The following is a 24,368-nucleotide window of genomic DNA, read 5'->3' on the forward strand; positions in this document are numbered from 1 at the left end:
TGTGGAGGACAAATGCAGTGTTTGGTTTACTACATAATTCCATATGTGTCCCTTAATTGTTGTCATGTATTTAATATTAATCCACAATATAAAAAACAAATAAATTAAATTAAATAAAGAAAAGCATGGAATAAGAAGAGGTGTCCAAACTGACTGGTGTTAAAATCTGTTGTAGCAATACCTAAAATCAATAAATCCATCACGAACAGGTCATTTCTGCTTGGTTTCTGGAGCCCCTGATGGAGCATCTTCCCACGCCTTTCTATCTTCTTCACTTTCTTTTTTAATAGAGTTGATCTTCATCTTCACTCTGGGTTTTGCCGTCTGTTTAACAGCAGTGCTGCGCGCTGAGCGAGGCTGGCGAGAGCGAAGTGCGTAATTACCACTCCGCTAGGGCAAAGTGCTTGAAGCTAGCTATTAATTGCATGGCAGCTAGCACATTCGGAGGTGCGAGATTCACCCCGGTCATTACGGTCACGCCGGCTGAGCTCCGGCCCGGTGACACCAACGGTAATGAAGAGTGAGAGAGAGGCAGATGGCAGCGTCTGAGGCTGCGGCTCAGAACTGCTTTACCCAGCGTCCTAATGAGACACTGCTGCAACTCCGGCCTGCTGGAGTAACAGCCTCAGCCTCGGCCTCAGCACAGGAATGCTAACGTAGTGAATGCTACCGTATTTTTCGCACTATAAGGCGCACAGGATTACAAGGCTCACTATCAATGAACTTCAATTTTCTGGTCTGTTTTTTCATACATAAGGCACACCAGATTACAAGGTGCATTTTATGCGAGGCTAGTCACTAGTAACTACACAGCAAATTTCCAAAGTTCGAAAAATAAGTGTGAAAGTGTTCAATTGTGTAAGTTTATTCTCCATCTTAAACTACAAGTTGAGTTGAGGGGAACTCTTTGGAGGTGTATCAGTGTATTTCTGAAGGTGTTGAGGAGCGTGACTGAACTCTCTAATGGGCCTATTACCACTTTAAATAATACTTTTTTCCTGATTATTTCATTTACACATCATTTTACTTGACTTACTATCTTTATCTATCTTTGACAGTGTTGTGTAAACTAAGATTTTTCAAATTTATGTTTAATTTCACTCTCTCCGCTTTTAGACTCTTTGGCCCGTTTTTCTGCGCTAGAAATGCGCACTCTCTCCGCTTTTAGACTCTTTTGGACGTTTTTCTGCGCTAGAAATGCGCACCCTCTCAGCTTTTAGACTCTTTGCCCCGTTTTCCGTGCTAGAAATGCGCACCTTCTCAGCTTTTAGACTCTTTGCCCCGTTTTTCTGCGCTAGAAATGCGCACTCTCTCCGCTTTTAGACTCTTTTGGCCGTTTTTCTGCACTAGAAATGCGCACTCTCTCCGCTTTTAGACTCTTTGCCCCGTTTTTCTGCGCTAGAAATGCACACCCCTCTCCGCTTTTAGACTTTTTGGCCCGTTTTTCTGCGCTAGAAATGCGCACTCTCTCCGCTTTTAGACTCTTTGGCCCGTTTCTGACACCTAGCGTTCAAACTTTGAATCTCACATTATAAAAACCTGCTTAACAGCGGGCCAACTTTCATTCTATTTCTAAAATACCTCGCGGGCCGCTCCAAAAAAGGAAACGGGCCGCAAATGGCCCGCGGGCCGTAGTTTGGACACCCCTGCCATAGGTGTTTAGTCTTGCACACCAGGGCTCCCTTCCATTGGGTATTCCATTACATTTTATATAACGGTTGTTTGCCTAGCCAACATGTTGTTGGCTATAAGAGCAAGTTCACATCTGCTGCACTGTAAATTGTGACAAAGTGCTGGCAATGCAGAATTAAAGTTGCCATGCAATTAAAAAATACACTGGCATAGACTTGTTGAGTGTGAAATTGTTATTGTAATCAGTTATGATGCTTTTTGTTGTCATTTTTACTCCTAAATGTGCCAGGGGTTTATTTTTTTTTTTTTAAATAACATTAGTTTAATAACATTTTTTTTTGCATTATTTGTTAACACTGTGAAGGAGTTCATCCTAAAATGAACTCCAGCTGAGAGCTGTATTTTACTCTAGATGGGGAAAAGCATTTTAACTCCCACAACAGTTCAGATTTAACTCCTGAACAGAGTTAAAAGGCGACTCCCAGAAAAGAGATACTTTAACTCAACACTGTCATAGATTGTAGTCGATGGTCCTGCATATACATTCTGTTACACCTTTTAAAGAACAATCCACTTATAATTATTAAATAATTTTCAGACATTGAAATTGGAATATGAGCATTCTCTAAGCATTCTCACTCATTCACATTAATGAGCTCACCTTGCTAAGAAAACACAATGGTCAATATCTTGGTCAGTGAATATTATGTAGGTATTTTTTTTTCATTATTAGATAATAACACACTATCATAATTATTGTAACACCTCGAAATTATTGAACCAGAAAAGCCAGTTTGTTTTGTTTTTGCTCTTCACATATTTGACGTCTGAGACGTTTGAGCTAAAGGTCCCGGCTGAATGAGTCGTCTCAGCTTTTGTGTTGTAATATTTATCTCCAGATTAAGTTGTTAAACAGTTTGGCTCCTTGTGTTTGAAGGAACACATTTTTCAAGTTAGTAAAATATTGGAGCATGTGAGTGACAGGTGTTTTAGCTGTCCAGGTGTGCCCTGTTAGATTAACTGTTCAAACAACTCATAGCTCTGAATGTCTGCAGTTGTTGTTTAAATGAAAACTTTGATGACCATTGACGAGACTGTATGTTATAATATATGAAGGACCTGAGTGTAACAGACAAGTGTAACAGATTTATAAGAACATCATATCTATTTATTCATTTATTAAATTGAATGTAAGAAAAATTCAGAATGGCATTATAATGTCAGTCTGGGCCAAAACACTACTAATGCACTATGATACTTTGGTGGAGCTGCAAAAGACCTCTTGTGCATAACCTTGCCTAATCTGATTCATATTTATGTCAAAGTCTTGTAATATTACTCTCCTGACTCAGTCCACAAATGTCTTTCACTTTCACACCACCCCCTGCTGAAGTCCCAATCATCTGCATCTCACCGCTATCAGAGGCACACTGTTGCTGCCTGCTGCAGCTCAGCCAATCAGCTTTTCCTCCTTCCCTGCCTCTAAACCCATACATCACCCAGTGCTCCTCCCAAACTACCCCTTACATTTTTTTGTCAGCAAAAATCACGGGGTTTAGTGCCCCTTTAAAGAGGTCTCTAGCCGCTGGCCCCAAAGACCAAGATGTGCGGTTGATGCTGCAGTTGGTCTGCAGGTCTAGATTCAGCAACAGTATGTGCTGAAAGAATGAGGTCAGCTGACTACCTGAATATACTGAATATAGACCAGGTTATTCCATCAATGGATTAGATGAAAATGCCAGGATTCATGGGGCTGGAATTGTGAAAGAGTTCAGGGTTCAGGGAGCATGAGATCATCATTTTCACACATGGATTGAGAGAGAGTTCACCACAGAGTCCAGATCTTAACCTCATTGAGAATCTTTGGGATGTGCTGGAAGGAGAAGAGCTGCTTTGTGCAGTGGTCAGACTCTACCATCATTAATGCTGCTGCAAGATCTTGGTGAAAAATTAATCCAGCAAAACTGGATTAGAATAAATCTTGTGAAATTGCAGAAGCTTATAGAAACAATGCTACAGTGATGATGGGTTAAAGTAGCTCTAGCTAAAACATCTTGGTTGCCAAACAGAAGAGTAGTCTCAGACCTCTTTTGTCTTTTCTTCTCCATGTGCACACACAAGTACACGCATACAAACACACACACAAAACACACAAAAAAATTGCCTCTCTCATGGTCCTTTCTTGAAGTTTATCCCACGCAAAGATGCTGTTTCTGGCCGTGCCCGACGGTGCATTGTTTTGTTTTGGTGAGTGCTGTGCGTCCAGCCATGCCGTGCTGGCACAGAGCTTCAGTCCTCCAGAGGAAGTAAAGAGGCCGAGGCAGTGCTGCTAGCTCCAGAGCTGTGCGCCTGCATCTGCTCGGCCTATTACTAACCATGCGAAAGCTGAAGATTTGAGTCCATTTCAGAGAGCCGGCCAAAAACTGCGCTTTCATTTGACTCGGGCAGAAAAACAACTGGCACAGGCATCCTGCGTTAGTTCATTCAGACTCCACACCACAAGCTTTTCCAACAGATGCAGGATACAGAATTGTAGAACTACACTATATACTCCTTTTAATGAATACATTCAGCTGTGTTAAGTTGTGTCTATTGCTGAAACACATGTGCAAATGCACACACACAGCGGGTGTAGTCTATGTAGAGAATTGGTTCCATATCTAAATGCCAGGTCTGTACCAGTTAGAGGGGTATAAATTACCCCAGTATTGAGTGAATGATGGAGCTCCATCCAATATTTTTGGGGGACAGATTGGAGTTGGGGTGTAGAAAATAGGGTGGGGTGGTGACTACGCAAAATCTAGACCTCTTTAAAGCTTTTGTCGCTGGATGCAATCAAATCTTCACAGCAATGCTTTAAAGCAAAACAGAAGTAGAATACATTCTCTGGACAGTTCAGACAGTTGCTTCACAAGAACAGGATGAACAGTTTAAACAGGATTAAATGTTTTAACCTCTTATGCTTCTGGCCTGTTTTTGCCATTTGCCGCCTAAAATTACAATCTTAAAGCCCTATGCTCAAGCAGAGTATGAACTTTCGTGGCGAATTGTTATGAAAAAAGTTTTATTAGAAGTTTTTTTTTTCAAGTTTCGAGCAAAAACTGATATATCATTGATACATGTATTTTATTGCAGAAATGATTTTTTTTTTTCAGTGTTTTGTCATATCCATTATCGCCAAGAATATTTTTAGCGGAAAAATACCATGAAATATTAATATTATTTTAGAGCCATATCGCCGACCCCTCTTCCCAATTTAAAGAGATAGGTGTCTGGTCTCGTATAACAAGTGATAACTGTGTAAGTTCATTGCAAAGATGGCAACTGTGTAGGGGTGTGCCATATCATATCGTACGTATATTTTACATTAATCCTGGATATATGGAGATATTTGGTGTGCATTGTTGTTAGTATCATGACATTCTGGATCATTGACTTCTGTTACAAATCTGATATAATTCTTGTATTTTTTTAAAATCTCAGTTTGCGGTGTGCCATATAATTTCGGATACAACAATAACATTTAATTTTCATTTTGTTGCAGTAGTGTATTCTTGATTTTTTTTTTATTCAGTGTTTTGTTATATCCTCAAGAGTATTGTTATTGCGAAAATACCATGAAATATTGTGATATATAGATTTATTTAGGGCCATATCGCCCACCCCTAACACTGAGTGAACAGACTAGACTCTGCAATAAGGACTATGGTTTCTGTTCAAGTTATCTTCCTCTCTCTGCGTGACTTTGTCTGTTTCTTTGAAAATAAATAAATAAATGGCGTCTCGTTTTAAATTTGAACAGAGACTGTCGCAGTTCAGGGACTGGTGCTGTCGTGTCCTTGAGCAGACAGAGAGTTTTTAATCTCATTTTCTCCAGTTCAGAAATCACGCTCAGACCCTGGGCTAGTGATTTTACACTCCCCCGTTAGCAGAGGAGATGATTCCAAATGTTCATGCCGGGGGTGAGCAGCAGAGTCTCACAATCCTCGTTCTTTGACTCGACACCATTGTGTCTGTGTCAGACTGAGCAGCCAGTGGGCAGAATTCAGTCTCGCTTCGCCTTGGTTCCCAGAATGACCTGAAATCTGAGAATCGGCTAATTAGCCTCAGTTCATTTTTAAAGGAAATCTGTTCATTCAGTTTTTCTCTAATCACACAGCCTCCAGCCTTCACTCAACATATGATGGACGGGTGTTTAAGAGCAGTACACTCTGCATTTTATTCCATGAGTTGAGCTTAAAATCAATGAGGTGACTCTCAGTTCCGAGGTCACTGGTGCACTGAGTGCATAGCTGTTGTAGTGGAATTAAAGAATCAGAACTTACAAAGCCCCTAAAGTGACTTTATGTTAAAAAAAAAAAAAAAAAAAAAACTAATGCATGGCCATTAAAGCACTTATTAAAGCATAAGAACGAGAACCTAAGGCATGAGAACGAGATCTTAATGTGTGGGGATGAGATAATTAAGGTGTGGCTATGACTTATGAAGGCTTAGTGTCTTTTACTTAAAATTATAATACGTCTTACTGAAAGAGACTCCAAACTATGACTAGAATTCATTCAGAGATTAAAATAAAAAGAAACCAAGTCACTCTCTATTTTCTTACAAAAGAGTATCCCTGAATTGGAGCTTTGATGTAATATTAATTCTTTTTTCATATGCATTAATTTACAGAAAAGCAAACTTTATTATTTTCTAGCTACAACTTAATTATCTTGTACCCACGCCTTAATAGGTCGTGACCACGACTTAATTATCTCATTCACACGCCTTAATTATCTCAGTCCCGCGCATTAGCATCTCGTTCATATACCTTAATAAGTATTAACCACGCATTAGGATCTTATCCCCACGCCTTAATAAGTCGTGGCCCCACATTATTATTTTTTTTATAATTTGATGTCACCTTAAGGGCTCCGTAAGAACTAGCTTCACTACCAAAAAAAAAAGTGTATTTTTAAAGACATTTAGGTGTGTGTGTGTCTGTGTTTGTGTGTGTGTGTGTGTGTGTGTGTGACATTTGTGAATTCACATAAAGCAACAGTCATAATTTTAGGATTTTACCTTTATACCGTATTTTTCGGTAAGGTGCACCGGATTATAAGGTGCACTATCAATAAACATATTTGTTCTTGTTTATTTTTATACATAAATCTCACCGGATTATAAATCAAACGAGCGCTGGATGTTAATCTACACAGATTTCTCTTCTGAAAACTGTTTATTATACATGGAGATATATGGAGTGCATTATTATTAGTATCATGCCATTCTGAATCATTGACTTCTGTTACAAATTTGAAAAATTATTGTATTTTTGTTATATATCTCAGTTAGGGGTGTGTCTTATCATATTGTATGCAATAATACAATGTAATGTATTTTACAATGTAATAATACAATACAATGTAATAATTTTGTTGCAGTAGTGTATTCTTGAAATACTTTTTTAATTCAGTGTTTTGTCATATCGCCAAGAGAATCGTTATCATGAAAATACCATGAAATATTGTAATATTATTTTAGGGCCATATCGCCCACCCCTAGTGTTGATGCCTGTCTAGGTTCTAATCAGTCAGTGGTGCACCTGTATTTTCTGTTGCCAAGATAGCAATATGCCAGAAATGTATCTGAACCCTTTAGGGTCTCAACCAAAAAAAGGATATGAAAGTTTCTTCAGTTTGTCTTTTTTTTTTTCATTGATTGGGGCAATAACATTTTTTTTTTGTATTTAGTGTATAATAGCAATTAGTATGCAACTATATTTACCTTTTAAATATAAATCTGTATCAAACCTTTAATAGTTTGTGGAAAATCTAAACAAACCACAAATACAAAAAAGTATTGAAATGACAGAATTATATGCATCAAAACATACAATACAATAGAATTCAAAGATTTGGTATTCTCTTGTAATTTGTTATGTACAAGTAATGCTTCTATATTTGTATATAAGATAAATTACTAATAAATGACTGATGACAGAAAAAAAATCATAGAGATGGCACAATCCGGTGGGTTAATTTAACAGACAAAGACTTAAAATGTGATTTACCAAAATTGAGCAGGACGTTAAAGGGTTAAACTGGAACGTCTCACTCTAGAATAGAACAACTGCAGAACCTCTGAAGGAGGCAAATACGCATGTTGACCACAGCCCTGGCAGTGTATACGTCTCTCTTTTCATCTGGAGTGCTCCTTTGAAGTAAGAGGGTCATTTCCATTGGTCCATTCATCATGCAGTTCTTACACACTGTAAAGAACAGATGATTTGTGTGTGTTTTCAAATTAAGAAGAAAAGGTTTTATTACAGACACTGACCAACATTTTTATTATTTTTTTTTTTTTAAACGAAAACCATGAATGAACTGAGAATGTACTTTTGTACCTTTCAGATCTGGACAAAGACCATCCGAAGACGGAAGCGGGCGTGGTCTGGAGAGTGACAGGCGGCCTCTTCAACCTGACCAAAGGAGCCGTGGGTGCCACCCTTGGGGGCGTGGCCTGGGTGGGCAGCAAAAGTTATGAGTTGACCAAAACCGCTGTGACTAGCGTGCCAGCGGCCGGCGTGGGATTGGTTAAGGGCAGTGTTTCGGTGGTGACGGGAGGCGTGGGGGCAGTGGGCTCGGCGGTGGCTGGTAAAGTTACAACAAAGAAAAAAGACAAGTCGGATTAAGCCGGCTAACTGCTCCACGCCTCACGTTTGCTTTGATGTGTCCGTTAATGTCTGAGCGGGTGTGTGTTTGGTCTCTCTCTAAAGGTTTAAGTGTTCGGGGAACAGTGAGTAGAGCAAGTTCCTGGCAGAAGTTGCCCTTTTGTGCTTCACAAGGACCAGCCTATACTCCCTATACTCGCCTGTTTAGCATTAGAATACGAACTGCAGAACAGTGCAAACGGGTAACTTCTGCTGGTGGAATTTGCTATGTGTTTGAGCATTGACCAATGGGATCTTACTTTTTTTATTGTTTTTTTTTCCTGTTTGTCCGATAGTTTGATTGAATGTTTGTTTTCATTTGTTACTTTGCTTATTTTCTAGTTAAGGTAAGAGATTGTGTTTCTAAGCTGATAATAACGTGTGTCACTAAGAAGAGACATAAATCCATCTCCATTCATTGAAATGACAAGATGTATATACAGGGGTTGAAAGACAGTGAAACTGAAACACCTGTTATTTTAATGTGGGAGGTTTCATGGCTAAATTGGACACATTGCACCAGTAAGAGCATGAAGCGTGAGTGTGAAGGTATAATTAGCAGGGTAAGAGCACAGTTTTGCTCAAAATACTGCAATGCAAACAACGTTACGGGTGACATACCAGAGTTTAAAAGAGGACAAATTGTTGGTGCATGTCTTGCTGGCGCATCTGTGACCAAGACAGCAAGTCTTTGTGATTAAGTATCAAGAGCCACGGTATCCAGGGTAATGTCAGAATACCACCAAGAAGGGCGAACCACATCCAACAGGATTAACTGTGGACGCTGTAAGAGGAAGCTGTCTGAAAGGGATGTTCGGGGGCTAACCCCGATTTGAATCCAAAAAACATAAAACCACGGCTGACCAAATCACGGCAGAATTCAATGTGCACCTCAACTCTCCTGTTTCCACCAGAACTGTCCGTCACCACAATAAATTATTGTGGTCTAAAACCAGGAGTTTCAGTTTCATTGTCCAACCCCCTGTATGTTTACATTTGGACCATCCAGTGTAAAACTCTACCTAAGTATTATTTAAAGCTCTACAGCAGAATAACAATTCAGTGTGTAATGTTAAGACTGCTGTTATGACTTGAGCATAATGGTTTGCTGCCCCCTTCCTGTATATTTATCATTTCCCTAATTTTGCATACCTGATTCAACTCATGGACTAATTAATTATCAAGCCCTTCTTATCTTGGGTCAGCAGGGAGAAATGTGAAAAGCTTGAAAACCCCAGGACTGGGCAGAAGAACTGCTTTTTTTTTTTATTAAAACTCCTACAGAAGTTTAGCTTCTACCAACATCGCTGATCTTACAAAGTCAAACATTTTAAATAAAAATGGGTTTACCAATAGCAGACATGTTGAACTTGCACAGATTCCATCTATTTCTCCCTTTGAACATACAGCATTAAAAATACACTACACACTTAAACATAAAAAGGTGCCAAAAAGATTTTTTTTGGAGTGATGCCTTGATAAAAGAACTGCGTTTGAATTGGAATGATTTATCAAAACCACATGTAATGTGTCAATCAGCCAAAATGTGTTTGATGTCTACGCTTATGGCATTTACGCATTTACCTGGTGCTCTTAACCAGAGTTCCAGCTGGACTTGGTTTATTATATTACAGAGGTGGGCCAATGTAGTGTTAAGAGTCTTAAACGAGTACTGTAACTTATTTAGCACACAATAATCACCCAGATCAATAATAAAACCCCTTTGATAAAACTTTGACATGATAACTGATAGATAACTGTCACGAACGTGGTGTTATCCACTACCATGCCCACCCAAGGAATGGCTTTTAAGAATCATTTGTATATTGTCAGACAAGAAGTGTCTAAACTTTGCTTCTTCAGTTTTGTACTGGAGATACAAGGCTAACGTAACTGAATGTAGGTAAATCTATAGCTTTCACACTTAAAACACTAAAACACTGGAGTTTACTGGGTTACTTGTTCTGGTATATTTGAAGTTTGTGTAGCATGCATTTAAAAGGGTATAACCTGCCATTAAGGTCCTGAGAATAACAGTTCATCAATTCTCCAGAGTGACTTCCATGTGGATCATGTTACACAGGTAGTTAAATGCACAGTTAGATGTGGAGTCTTGGCAAAGGAAACCTGTGTAACTGGTGTAGAGTGGTAAATTTGCCTAGCCAGGGAACCCATCCGTAGTTTGGTGTTAAAAAGGCAACAACTCTACACCTACTGGTCTGAAAATATCATTAAGCTTTGCTGGCCATGCTATGCCCCATTTGCACAGAAGACCATGCTATTAAACTAAAGCTATGCTGCCATTTCATTTTTATTCTACACATACCGATCATATAGCCACTTCTGTTCACATATAAACATGCTGGTAATCTCCCAAGAATAGTACTAGGTCAATTTAAATAGATAAAAAAAAAAAAGAATCCAGCTTGTGTTCACATTAAACACCTTCATACTGAATTACATTTTAAGGTGCTTTCATAGCTCCCTTGTTTGATCCAGACCTTCTGACTTTTTTAAAGTTTGGTGTGAAGCAAAATAGCAGGTATAAAGACAACAGGACTAAAAATTGGTCTGATCAAAAGAGGTGGTCTCCTCAGAATCCACTGTAACTGTTAGTGCAGCCAAAAACGTGTATAAAAAGACATCTTTAATTTCTAAGGGGGATGTCTGTGAAAAATATTTCCCACTTCTACTCAGTGATAAAACTCCTGCAACTCAGTGAGTTTTTTTTGGCTTTCTCAGTTACATGAAATCGCGTTCAGTAGCTCCTCCATTTCCACTCCTCCATTGCTGTTGTGTTTATGTGGATCTCTGTGGAAGCGTGCACCCAAATTGTAATTACGGTGCGTGGCAGTGGACAAATAGCAATTTTAATAAATACGAGGTGATGAAACTCAGAGATGTGGATCCAGACAGGAATAAAATTACTAGAGGACCAGGGAGTTTTAGCGAAAAACAGTAGATAATTCAGCCTGTAATTTGTCTTAGAAAAACGCATACATACAATCACTGAGATCCCCCTAAAAAAAAAAAACTAATCCCGTCCGGATAGGACCTTACGAAGCTTTCACACCTTTGACTATGGAGTGTCCATGTACACCTTGCTAAAAAATCCAGCTCAAGATCAGCTGGTCATCCAGACTAAACATACCCTTTACTGGTAGTTTACTGGTATCCTTTACTCTTAACCTGCATAGGGTATGTTTTTTTTTTTTTTCTGGATGACCAAAAGGGAAGTCAGATTCTGACAGAGATATACTTCATTAATATGAAGTATAGAGAGACTCCACCCAGCTGATGCTGATGAAAACAGGATGTAGCAAAGTTCTTTAGTCCCCTCTCTAAACTGCAGTGTGAAACCTAAACTAACCAGATGAAATTTGTACAATTATACAAGGACATTTAAACAATGGACTCCAGTTTATCTACTAGTTAAGTCAGATTTTCGTCACCTATTGAACTACAGAAGAAGAGAAAGAACCAACGCTGTGTCAGAATCTGATGCAGTGGTATGCTGATGAGCGTGCATAAGTGTGCAATTAAAGGGAGTCCAATTCTGGCAGGAAAGCAGAATTTGGCATGACACCAGGAATTTAGTCTTTAGTGTGATGGAATAACAAAGTTTCTTAGTGTGCTCATCTAACTGCACTGTGAAACCAAAACTACTCAGACCAATTGCATAAAAGAGTATAACAGAAACATGAACCTTGGTGTAACCTTTGGTTCTGACTTTAGGTGTGAAAAAAACCCTCAGTGACCAATTTGTTAACCTTGTATCTTCTGTGCAAAACTAGAGAAGCAAACTTTAGACATTAAATATGTCTTGGCTGATTGACTACATGGGTCCATTTTCACAAACTCAGAACAAGTGAACTCATTTGAACGGAACTCAAAAGTGGTTATTATAGGCCATGACTCCTTAATTATAAACCCTTAGAGGGGCACTAAAACTCCCTGATTTTAGCTGACCCCACCCTCAGCTCAGATTTAAAACAGGCTACAAAATGGGAGGAATAGTTTGTGAGAAGCACTGGGTGATGTATGGGTTTAGATGCAGGGCAGGAAGGAGAGCTGATTGGAGCTGCAGCAGCAGCAGTGTACCTCTGATGAGGTACCTCTGTGATGAGGTACCTCTGTGAGACGCAAATGATTGGACGTCAGATGAGGGACAGTATTATTGATTGATTGATTGATTGACACATAGTGCAGTTGAACTTAAGAGGGCGCAACAGAGGCGGAAATTACCAGAATAAAAGTGTTTTTTAAAAGTTAGAAAATGTTAATAAAAGTTTTAAGCAGGACTGGTGTGTTTTACAACTTCAAAGAAGCACATTTCAGCTAATAATGGAAACAATGGTTTAGGTTTGGGGTTTAGTGGATCTTTAAGGCACTCGAATGAACCATTTGTTTTTGAGAACTAAAGCAGATCTGTTACAGATATGGTTTTTGAGACACAATCTGCAGTTGAGAAATTTCACATCGTGCTGTAAGATGCAGAAAGCTGTTTTAAATATGCTACAGTTTTTCTTCACACTGCATGACGAGAAAATCACACCTTCATTCAACACTTCGTCACGGCTGCTTTTACCACAGACAAACCCCCTGCTTACTCTGGTGTGTGACCTGGGACTTAAAGGAGAACTCTGGTTTTTAAATTTAGTTTTGTTTTAGTACATGATAAAAAAGTACTTACCTTTTAATAAATAGCACACCTCCGTTCTCCCACAGGGTTCTGAGATTTAGAAATGTTAACAGTTTGTCCAAATATCCTGCAGACTGGGTGACACGGGGCATAATTTGCCCTGATAAATCACTTTTTTCACCGTTATCCAGCAGCTCAAGTAGCTCCACACCTCCTTGCTAGAATTAAGAGAGCCCTGACATTTAAAACGAGGCATTAATAACTTAAAAAGTGATAGTGAACAAGAAGTTTATTAAAAAACACTGTTTACATCCCATAATGCTAGCTTCAGCTTCAAGCGCCACTATCACTGTGTGCCAGGAGGCAGGCTATGCAGAGTCTATGTTAGTATATATATATATATATATATATATATATATATATATATATATATATATATATATATATGTCTGTCATTATCAGTACAGGATCTAAACAGTGGTTTTTAAAAAGCTTCTTGTGCACTTTTTAAGTTATTAAATGTCAGGACTCTCCGGATTCTAGCAAGGAGGTGTGGAGCTACTTTGAGCTGCTAAATAACGGTGGAAAAAGCGATTTATCAGGGCAAATTATGCCCCGTGTCACCCAGTCTGAAGGGCGTTTGGACAAACTGTTGAAATTTCTGGATCTCGGAATGCGCTGGGAGAACTGAGGTGTGCTTTTCATCAAAGATAAGACTTTTTTATCATGTTTTACTACAACAAAAGTAAATTTTACACCAGAGTTCTCCTTTAAAGCCTAAGATAAATAATTTATTCTCACTTTAAATCCACCTGTGAGCTGCTTTCATTTGCTCCTCAAACCCATCAATTAATCACCATATAATATAGTTTGTGTGTTTACCTGCCTCCGTTTGTCTCGAATGTCTGCAGAGTTTGAGCAAAATGTTTTTGGCATTCAAAAGCAAACCAGTTCAGATCCGCCGCCAATGTATTCTCTCTTCATCTTGCAGTCTTTTATTGCTCTCTGCATCTCATAGAGGTTCTGATCATTACACTACACTACGTGCATGTGGATTTTTTTCTTTCTATTTTTCTTTCTTTTTCTGCACATTTTTATTTAACTCTTATCTGTGTGTGTTTGTTTGTGTGTTTGTGTTTTTTCATTATGATTATTTTCAGGCACGTTCTTAGCTTGGAATGCTATTTGAGTACTGGTACATTGCATGCGTTCAGCTGTAGGCCTCTCCATGCAGTGTGCTGCTGCTGTTCAATCATATATCTCTCCTTTCTTTATTTCTTTCTTTTTCCATTTTCATGATTTGTGATGGGTGACTTTTTGTGTTGGAGACTCTGTTACTATAAACTGGACTTTGGGGGAAAAACAAGTAGATTTTTGTCTATTATAGAACTATTTTTGCTAAATTGATGCTGTATTCTACAATTAAAGCAATTCTGTATTTTAGAAATGTCTCTGTTGTTTATTCAATTTTTTTTTTTTTTTTTTTTTTTTTTTACTGCTACCCCATGACTTTTGCCATGCCATACCGATGAAAACCCAAAAACCTCAATTGGGTTGTCTCAATTGGTACTTTTGGCAGTGTGGGCAGTGTGCCAAGTCCTGCTGGAAAATGAAATCTGCATCTCCATAAAAGTTGTCAGTAGCAGGGGGAAGCATGAAGTGCTGTAAGATTTTGTGGGAAAACAAAACTGCACTGACTTTAGACTTGATAATAATAAAACACAGTGGATCAACACCAGCAGATGACATGACTCTTCAAACCATCACTGATCATCAGTAAATTTTACATTTCATTTGTAAATCAAGGGATCAGAGTCTGGAGGAAGAGTGGAGAGACACACAGTCCAAACTGCTCGAGGTCTAGTGTGAAGTTTCCACCAATCAGTGATGGTTTGGAGAGACATGTCATCTGCAAGGTTCTGTATAAAAAAAAGCAAGCAAAGGGTTTTAGGCATCATTTGCCAAAATGTACAGTATTACATAAATGAAAGTTAAATGAAACACTTATTTCAACATTTTAGGAGGAAGCCTATTCATGATAATGAGCTGGTATACAGATCATTTTTAAAATGATATATTTTGTATGTAATTTATGCCTTATTTATGTTTTTTTTTACATTTTGAAATACCATTTTTAATCTCTAAATAAAATCTTTAAATTAGTTCAGTTATTATACCAAGGTTTTCTTTGCCATGGCCCTCACTTCACTTAAACATAATTAAAAATCTATGGCAAGACCTCAAACCATGCAGCAAGACGACCCAAAGATCTCACAGAACTAGAAAGCTTTTACAAAAGAACAGACAAAAAACATCTAATAACAACAGTTCAGTACTATGTAAATGCTTTAAATCTGTGCCTTTTGGTCATATTTTAGTGGTTTAGCTATTGATAAAGTGACAGATATTTTGACCAGATGTGCCCAAACCTATGCAAGCCACTGTAAGGGTTCTTAATTTTCAAATCAATGTTCCTCTCACTCACATAGTTCTGTTCAATGGAATCAGTCAAACAGCCATTGTAAAATAATTTTTCCAGCCCTGAACTGTATAAATAAAAAAAAGACATGCAAAATGGGACTAGACTTCTCTTAAAACCACAAAATCACAAACTGATCACTAGTCACTTAACCCTTGTGTGGTGTTCATATATTTGTTACTCGTTTACTTTGTTACTTGTATTTAATTCAGCAAAATTAAGCAATTTTACATTAAAATGCTTTACACATGCTTGCTTCACCTAAATTGCAAGCAATATAAACAGCTTACATGGTTAATATTTGCCCTTTACTTTTCTTATGTTACATTTCTTTCAAAAAGTGCTACTCTTTTTTTTATTAGTTTTTTAATAAAATGTAAAAGAAAATGAATTTAACTCAAGATATGAGTAGAAAATTTGTTTAGTTTCAAATTTACAAATGAAGCAATGTTTATTAGCCCTTGGCCAAACATACTGTATGTAATATAAATGTGTAGGGGGGGGGGGGGGGGGTTGTACAGTGTGTGTTTATCGAAAATGTGTTTTGATATATGTTTTTCACAAAAAATGAGCCAATGCCAATGAGTTTGAGTTAGAAAAAATATTTTTTTTGTATCATTTGATGAAAAATGAAAACGGGTCCCAAAGACCCGAACACCACACAAGGGTTAAGACATATTCCTCAGAATATATGCAAACTGAAAAACACTCAAGACTCGATTCAAGACTCTCTGCAACATTCACAAGTTTATTGCATGGTGTCACCGTTTCAGATCTCTTATTTTAGCAAATGTTTGCAGTTTCTGGAAAATAGTTTTGGTCCTTCACCCACAGAACTCTTTTCACCTTTATCAAGGAAACAGGATACAGGAACTGATTACCCAGATAGTGATCAATTCTTAATATACTTAAACTAAACATTTGTGAACAAGGGCTGTGGTTCTGATTCTGATGATGTTTACTGCATTTGAGCTGAAGCTAAGATCTCTTCCGCTCGGGGTTTTGGTTTGGTTGGTTGGTTGTTGTTGTTTTTGTTGATGATGATGATGTTGTGCTGTTCATCGAGACCGCGAGCGAACTTCCGAGCTTTACAAAGTTCTTAGTGCAAATATGTTCCGAATGAGTCGATTTTAAGGATTAAGGCAACAGTAGAAATTTAGAAAAATACTTGTGCAATTTTTCCGCTTACAAAAAAGGTACAAAGGTTTTGTCCTCGATGACCGAGACGGACATGTTCTTGAGCTCCTCCGGCGAGTTGACCGGTTTGTATCCCAGCTCCTCGAGAACCTGCTGGCAGACTGTCTGTGTGTGTTCAACGATTTCATGAGACAGTTTGAGCCTCCAGCTCTCTGCGTTGGCGGCCGAGTCCCTGACCGTGCCGTACTTGTGCTTGGCCGAGATGTCGTTGCTGCCTCTTGTGTTGTTCCGGATCCACTCCTCCACACTTTTCTCCATGGGCAGACCCAGGAAGTCGTAAATCTCTGTAGTCTTTTGGAGCGGGTTCCGGGCCAGATCCTCGTACCTCACCAGTATGTACCTGCCCCTAAGCCAGAGGGGGCGACTGGAGCCGGTGGTTGTGGACCGTAGCATGTCCTCACACACAGTGCTGAGCTGGGTGAGGTCTAGGTTGTAGGGTTTCCGTCCAGTGGCCCTCCATATCCTCCAGAGGCGGTAGGTGTCTCGAAATGTCTCGATCCTTGACGAAAGTATACCTCGAGGGTCCCTTACCAGGTGGACGACTTTGAGGTTTAGACGAGGGTCCTCGATGAGCGCTCTGAGGTCTGCAATCTCCGGAATCCGCACGGTTTTAATGGCCACGTGGCGTCTCTCCCGGCACGACTCGACCGCAAGGCTCAAGTTAAGGGAGCTGCATTTCCGGATGCATTCGCCCTCGTCTATGTACGGCTCGCTGGGGCTGAACGCATCGCAGACTGGTGGGGAGCACAGTGCTCTGCTGGCCCCTCGGCGGAAGAGCTTGTCCGTGGTGTGGTTCGCAGGCTGAGGCTTGAAATAGCTTTCTAGGAAATAGAGGTCGCAGTCGTACAAGCTCCGCAGGAGGTCTCGGCTGGCCCCGAGCATCACCCTGCGGTCGGCTGTGTTCCGGCTGTGCGTGTAGTGAGGGATCAGGGTGGTCTGGACGTGATAAAGCGGCTCAAACAGGTAGAAGACGTCCGAGTGCTGGTTGAAAAGCTGCCCCACGAAAGAGGAGCCGCTGCGAGTGGTGGCCAGGATGAGGACATGGGTCTTTCTGGAGTTGTTGTAAAAGAAATAAGGGAACTCGTCACACAAGCCCCCAAAAGCCTCCCCGTCCGACCCCAGGCTGCAGTTCAGAGGGCTGGTCAAGGGGCAAATCTGGAATGTTTTTCCGGTGAACGTCCTGATCGCTGTGTACTGGATGGCGATCGACGCCAAGCCGAGCAGAATCACAGCCTTCCAGGAACATTGCATGGCTGAGTAACTTCATTTAGATGATGCGGGCTGATTTGATGCCCATCGGCGAAGGGACAGCTGAGCGAGAGGGAAACACAGAGAGCGTCAGTAGAGGCTGTGCAGAGGTTTCATTCATTAACCAAATAACATGCAAAACAAATCTGACACGTTACACTGGTGTACAGACATTAGCACACTCAGAAAACAAGATAATTCAAGTTCATTACAGGCTGACCTAAAATACATATACATGTAGTTTATTATTAAAGAATACATTGAATTATTAAACAACACATTTAAACAGAATAAAATATGTTAAAGAAATGATAAAAATGCCTACCATATAAGCAAAATGTTTAAATCACTTAATACATGATAACATATAGCATTATATAATATTAGAATGCAAACAAAAACTCAGAGTACGAGGAATGTTTTCAAATGTTTTTTTTTTAAAAAGGTTTTTGTTTATTAGTGCTGGGTCATAGTAAGAATGTTCTATATTTATCTTCATTTCCTTAAGTACTAGATAACAACCACAACTTATACTGAGCTTACTCTTTTTCAGGATCAGGTACCACTGGAAATGATTATGCAATCATTGCACGAGTACAAATGAAATCATTTTTTATGCTATCAATATATATATATATGTCACCTATTATAAGATGGTTTAGATCCAGCAGCACCTGGTTTAACTTAATAAAAAAAAACTACTTATGCATTTTTAATTATCAGCTTTTTTAGAGTCATAGAGCTTTAGATTAGATTAAATGAACATTCTGACTCATATGATGGTCATAAATGAATGTGTACTGTATTGGTTTGTATTTATTTCTGATATTACAGAATATATATATATATATATATATATATATATATATATATATATATATATATATATTCTGTAATATCAGAAATAAATACAAACCAATACAGTACACATTCATTCATATGAGTCAGAATGTTCATTTAATCTAATCTAAAGCTCTATGACTCTAAAAAAGCTGATAATTAAAAATGCATAAGTAGTTTTTTTTTTATTAAGTTAAACCAGGTGCTGCTGGATCTAAACCATCTTATAATAGGTGACAGAATTCTGACAACTGGAAATACTTTTTACTGGATTACTGATTTCCTGTTTTGTAATATTTATAGTCATTAAAACCAGATTGCCACAAATAAAACCTTCTGTTTCAACAGTCACTTCTTTTTTTTAATGTAATGTGAAATAATTTAGCAGTTGTTCTTTATATTGCATCAGTACTTCATGAGGATTTCATTTCTTGTCCTTCCAGATGTTTTAGACTCCTAACCACTTTATTGAAAATAAGTCAATAAAAAATAAAATAGGTCTCCATAATAAGAGGGTTTTACTGTAAAACAGATCAGATTAGATCACATTAGATTGGATGCAGGTAAACATAAATACAGTAAAAAGCAACAAGAATTTCAAATTCAGGGGAAGTGATTTAGTAGTGTTAGTAGTCATTCAGTAGTTCAGTGGATGTGTTCAATTACATCAGCAGCTCACCTGATTTATTATCGTTATCACTGATTCACCAAACCAGGTTTTAACTATGAACAACTCTAAATAATACTAGACTTCTATAAGGAAAGCTTTGGAGATGTTTTAATGAATATACTCATGTAAAACCACTACCTGTATGTATGAATTGAGTTTTTCGCATGTACAATTTTTAAAGATTTTAACAATAAAAAGAACAACTGCCAAATTAGAATGATGTCAACTATATATATATATATATATATATATATATATATATATATATATATATATATATATATATAGGCCTTTCAAATAATTTATATATACTTTGGTATATAATATGTTTTCTATATATATATATATATATATATATATATATATATATATATACCAAAGTATATATAAATTATTTGAAAGGCCTGTCACAGTAAATGTCTTTTTTGGAGGATTTCTGTTTTAGACATTATTGAGCTAAACAATATCACTGATATTTTAAGACCATTATGTGTACTGTATACAGTATATTAATAATATATTATCGTAATAATGCAGTTTCACTCTTTTAAAGAGCAATTAACTATTACTTGATAATCATTTTACAGATCTAGGTATGCTTTTTGGCAAAACATGGAAATAAAACTCCATGGACAATATATCGAGGTCAGCAAAAAATATTGATGTCACATCCATATATTGTACAATAAGTCAGTAAAAATTATTGTGACAGTCCTATGAGCTGGTATTTAAATGTATATATGGAAGTTTGTACGGTTTACATTAACCCAATTTAATTTAAATACATTAACAATTGGATCAATGAACTCCTTTTAGAAGGCTAATAGACAAAGAAAAATATATCAAGGCTCCAAAAATACCAGATAAATACTTCTCTGTCTCAGTCAGTATTTTAGTGTTTATTAATGAGTGAATCAGTGATCTACAGTTCTACTGATTAAAGAGCTCAACTTTACCTTTTTTTGAATACTTACATTTAAGTACAGCACCAGTCAGATGTTTGAACATACCTCTTCTCATTAAATTCAACCAGAATATGTTTTAAATTTTAGATTCTTTTTAGATTATTTATATTTTAGACGTCTTTAATATTGATCTACAATGTAGAAAATAAATTAAATATAGAAATAAAGAAAACCACTCCAAAACAGTCCAAACCTGACTGACTGGTACTGTATATGACGTGGTATCATAATTAAAATATAATTAAATACCATTGAAACATAATAATTGTCATATTTTTAGGACCAAGACATTGATTGCAGGTTAGCATTTTCGCCTTGATTTATAAGCATTGTCATTACTTCTTCATAACCCTTGAACATTTAAGTGACTGAGCTGATTATTCCAACCATATTTTAACACTGAAGGTCATATGGTCATATGCCAGCTGAAAACTCTCTGAAATCTCTAAAATTTGCAGTTTCACAATCAATGGAGCAGTGATCCACCTAATAACACAGCATGCTTTAAATCATCACCTTCCTAAAATAACCATTTTTGTTAAAATTGACTTTTTGGTCTAAATCATCTCCTCATGATGCTGCATGACCACCTGTGGTAAAATTTCCTACATCCTCGGATGGTCAGATCTTATGACTCAACCCCTTTAGGATAATGGTCTATGTCAAGAGTGTGACTTATTCTCATTAACTCAAAACAAATGTGATGTATAATAATTTTAATAGCTTCCTATAGATGGAGCTTTTTACCTTTTTTTATTGAACTTATCTCCACAATTCAGGGCTCTTCCCCAATCAGTAATGATGATAATTTTACTATAATATAAAGTTTACTTCTTATTAATAAAGGCTATATGCTATAAATATTGCATAGGATAGCTGTTTAGTCTTATGATTGAGTTTTATTGAGTTTTTAGTCTATATTTTAGTCAGTAAAATAGCTAAGTCCATAAAAGTAGCTAGCAATGCTCTACAATTTGTAGTTGTTAAAATATTAAAGACACAAGCTCAGGTTTTGTCATTTTCTTTTGTTCCATTTCTTATAACAACAAAATTTAAAGAACAACAACCACATTCAAACGATGTAAAATAAAAGACAATAAAAACTGAGATACAAGGTTTTTGGTTGATGCTGATAATGATGGCAATTTGGCAACTAAAATCTCTATTTTGCTCGCTTTAATCTAAATATTAAATTTGTTTGATTACAATGGCCATTTTAAAATCTAAGAACCTATTGTCCTATGATATATTTATGACATATAATATTATATTATCATATGATTCATCTTTATTTTAAAGTTTATAGAATACATATAATAAAAGAGGCTTGGCTTTGCTTATCCACTACATTAGGGTATTCTGCACTACAAAGTTTAAAAAGGGGTGAAATTATGTAACTATGTTACAAATGCTACCTGTACCTGTGCAAATAGTCACTTCTAATGTTTTTGAAATATTTTATGTATATTTAATATTTACACAATATTTTCAGATTTTTTAATTAGGGGGTTGTACATTTTCTGGATGGTTCTATTACTCGACTGTATGATAAACTGTCTTAAAACCACTGCTCATTTTTAAAGAGCCATAACAACTCACATATATATATATATATATATATATATATATATATATATATATATATATATATATATATATATATATATATATATTTTTTTTTTTTTTTTTTTTTTTTTTTTTTTTTTTTTTAATGTTTTCATTAAAAATATATGTTTCAATGAGGCGATTATTTTAGGACGGTGAGGACATACACCTAAAACATTAATTGGATGAAAGAGCAGCACGAGCTAGAGCACCTGTAGAGAGGAGATCAAAGAGCTCGAGCACAAAAAATCTGACACACACAGACAGGATGCACAGCTATGATTATATATCCTATGCAAATATGCATATTAGATGGTCATCAGTCTGCAACAGGATGTGCTGCTTCACTGCAGTGCTAACTCACTCGCTGTCATTTGTGAGGTGATGAAAGCACGCGCAGCAGAAGCAGCAGCCCACCATGCACACATACACACACACATACACAAGCACAGGCACACGCGCGCGCGACACAACGACACATCTGCAAACACGAGACATTAAAGCAGAGCGTGCAGCTACATGCAGCTGCAGCTAGCGTGCATCGGTTCCTCACTTGCCTTGTTGATTAAGCTGCGCGCGGCTGCGGATCGAGCGCAGAACCAGCTGCTCCTTCAAGCCCCGGGCACGCGCACAGGTCTGTCCGCGCGAGTTACCATCACGCGGAGGCACGAGGAGAAGGATGTAAAAGAGGGATAGAAGAACAGATTCCGCTTCACCTTCTTTTATTTCAGATTGAAGAAACGCGTCTGTCCGTCAGAGAGAGTCAGCCCACAGGTGTAGAGAAGAGATCGAAGCCAGGGAACCGAGCACGAGGAGATAAACAGGTAAAATGATGTGAAAATGATGATAAAATATATAGAATTGTTCTAAAGGCGCAGAAACGGAGCGTCTTCTCTCGCGCCTTCTCTCCACCAGCTTTGATCTCTGAGTGCACGCGCGCAGAACAGGCGCCTTCAGTCGGCGAATGGAAGTATAGATGGTTGGAAGTGAGAGAGAGAGAGACAGAGAGAGAGAGAGAGAGAGAGAGAGAGAGAGAGAGAGCTGTGTGCACTCTGAGTGAACGAGTCAATGCTCTCCGTCTCTTTTTTATGTGGTGAGTTAGACGAACCGATTCACCGGTGAATCGGTTCGTCTAACTCATCGTATAAAAAAGAGAGCCTTCGATTCAACACCCTTTTATTTGTATCCCAGTTGGCCACCAGTCACCACACTCAGTAATATTTCTATTACTAATTTCCTACTCTCCTTTTTATATTGTTCTGTATTTATCTTGATATTAAATTTATTTTACTTTATTTTATTCTATTTCATATTATTTATCTTTATGTTTATCACAGGTGAATCGGTTCTTCTAACTCATCTTATAAATAGAGAGCCTTTATTTCTATCACACTAAGAAAATCAAAAATAAGTTCAGATTTGTACTTAAAAAAGAGTGCAAAGCTTGTCGCTGGGGCTGTACTTTATATTGACAATACAGTATAGTACCTTTCAATGAATGAAAGTTTTTTTTTTTTTACCCATGTTTTTGTACCAGTAAGGATTATAAAGATTATCATCAACTGAATATCTGTCAAGAACTCAATGATCCAAATTGTCTGGCTTTCAAATGATAAATGCATAATTAAACTATATATTGTTTGTTAGAACAGTGATACAGAATTCCGACTGTACCTTTTGGCTGAGTAAATTAGTTTAAGCAGACTGTGTTTGTCTATTGTTTTGACTTCAAAACACATTTAATGACCAATTTATACAGAAATCCAAGTAATCCCAAAGGGTTCACATACTTTTTCTTTCATTTCAGCATTTCATGATTTCATAAGATTATATGCCAGCAGTTTCATGATAATTGGAGAAGCAGTTTACCTAGCAGTATTCCACCTAAAAACACACACTCTAAATCGTCATCTTCCTAAAATAATTGTCTTTTTGTTGAGATTGATGTTAATCCAACGTTGGTGTTTCATGGATAACGAGCTTTAATTACAAAACTGAAATTTATTTATATGCCCACTATTGAAGCCTGCTTTGTTTTGTTTTATCGATTTCCAATTTTAATTTACAACATAAATTCAACATCTGTCCAACCTTGGTTTATGAATTAAATTTTTTTATTTAATACTGCAATTCAGTATATGTCCAATGTTAGAACTTTGATGTCAAGCTAATGTTGGTTTTGGATTGGACCAACATTTTTCTGCAATATAAATTCAACATCTGCCCAATGTTTTTTTTTTTTTAAACTCAACTTTTAAACTTTTTTTTTTCTCATCCATTCTTTTTTGTATAGCCTATGTCTCTTATCCCATTTATGATACATTATTTTTTTGCTTACTGTTCCTTGCTCTTTTAAGTGTGCTGCTATAATACCTGACTTCCCCCCCTGAGATTAA

At 37.4% G+C, this 24,368-nt stretch overlaps 2 protein-coding genes across 4 annotated transcripts in view; one reads left to right on the top strand and one right to left on the bottom strand.

The window, feature by feature from the left end:
- Window positions 1-14,415, top strand: part of zgc:101566 (transmembrane protein 263) — a 105,481-nt gene extending 91,066 nt beyond the window's left edge. For all 3 annotated transcript variants that reach the window (XM_049484387.1, XM_049484388.1, XM_022683860.2), the window contains exon 3: window positions 8,028-14,415. In XM_049484387.1, the coding sequence (XP_049340344.1) occupies window positions 8,028-8,308 (281 nt within the window). In that variant the 3' untranslated portion in view covers window positions 8,309-14,415. The remainder of the gene's footprint in view (window positions 1-8,027) is intronic.
- A 1,760-nt stretch (window positions 14,416-16,175) lies between these two features.
- chst1 (carbohydrate (keratan sulfate Gal-6) sulfotransferase 1) lies at window positions 16,176-23,014 on the bottom strand. The gene is made up of 2 exons (XM_022683861.2): window positions 22,530-23,014; window positions 16,176-17,955 (listed from the first exon to the last, which is right to left on the bottom strand). Exon 2 carries the CDS (start codon window positions 17,893-17,895, stop codon window positions 16,633-16,635), a length of 1,263 nt encoding a protein of 420 aa, XP_022539582.1. The 5' UTR covers window positions 17,896-17,955; window positions 22,530-23,014; the 3' UTR covers window positions 16,176-16,632.
- Between the last annotated feature and the right edge of the window lie 1,354 nt (window positions 23,015-24,368).

The sequence above is a fragment of the Astyanax mexicanus genome, chromosome 10 (genome assembly GCF_023375975.1).
Source record: "Astyanax mexicanus isolate ESR-SI-001 chromosome 10, AstMex3_surface, whole genome shotgun sequence".
Lineage (NCBI taxonomy): Eukaryota > Metazoa > Chordata > Actinopteri > Characiformes > Acestrorhamphidae > Astyanax > Astyanax mexicanus.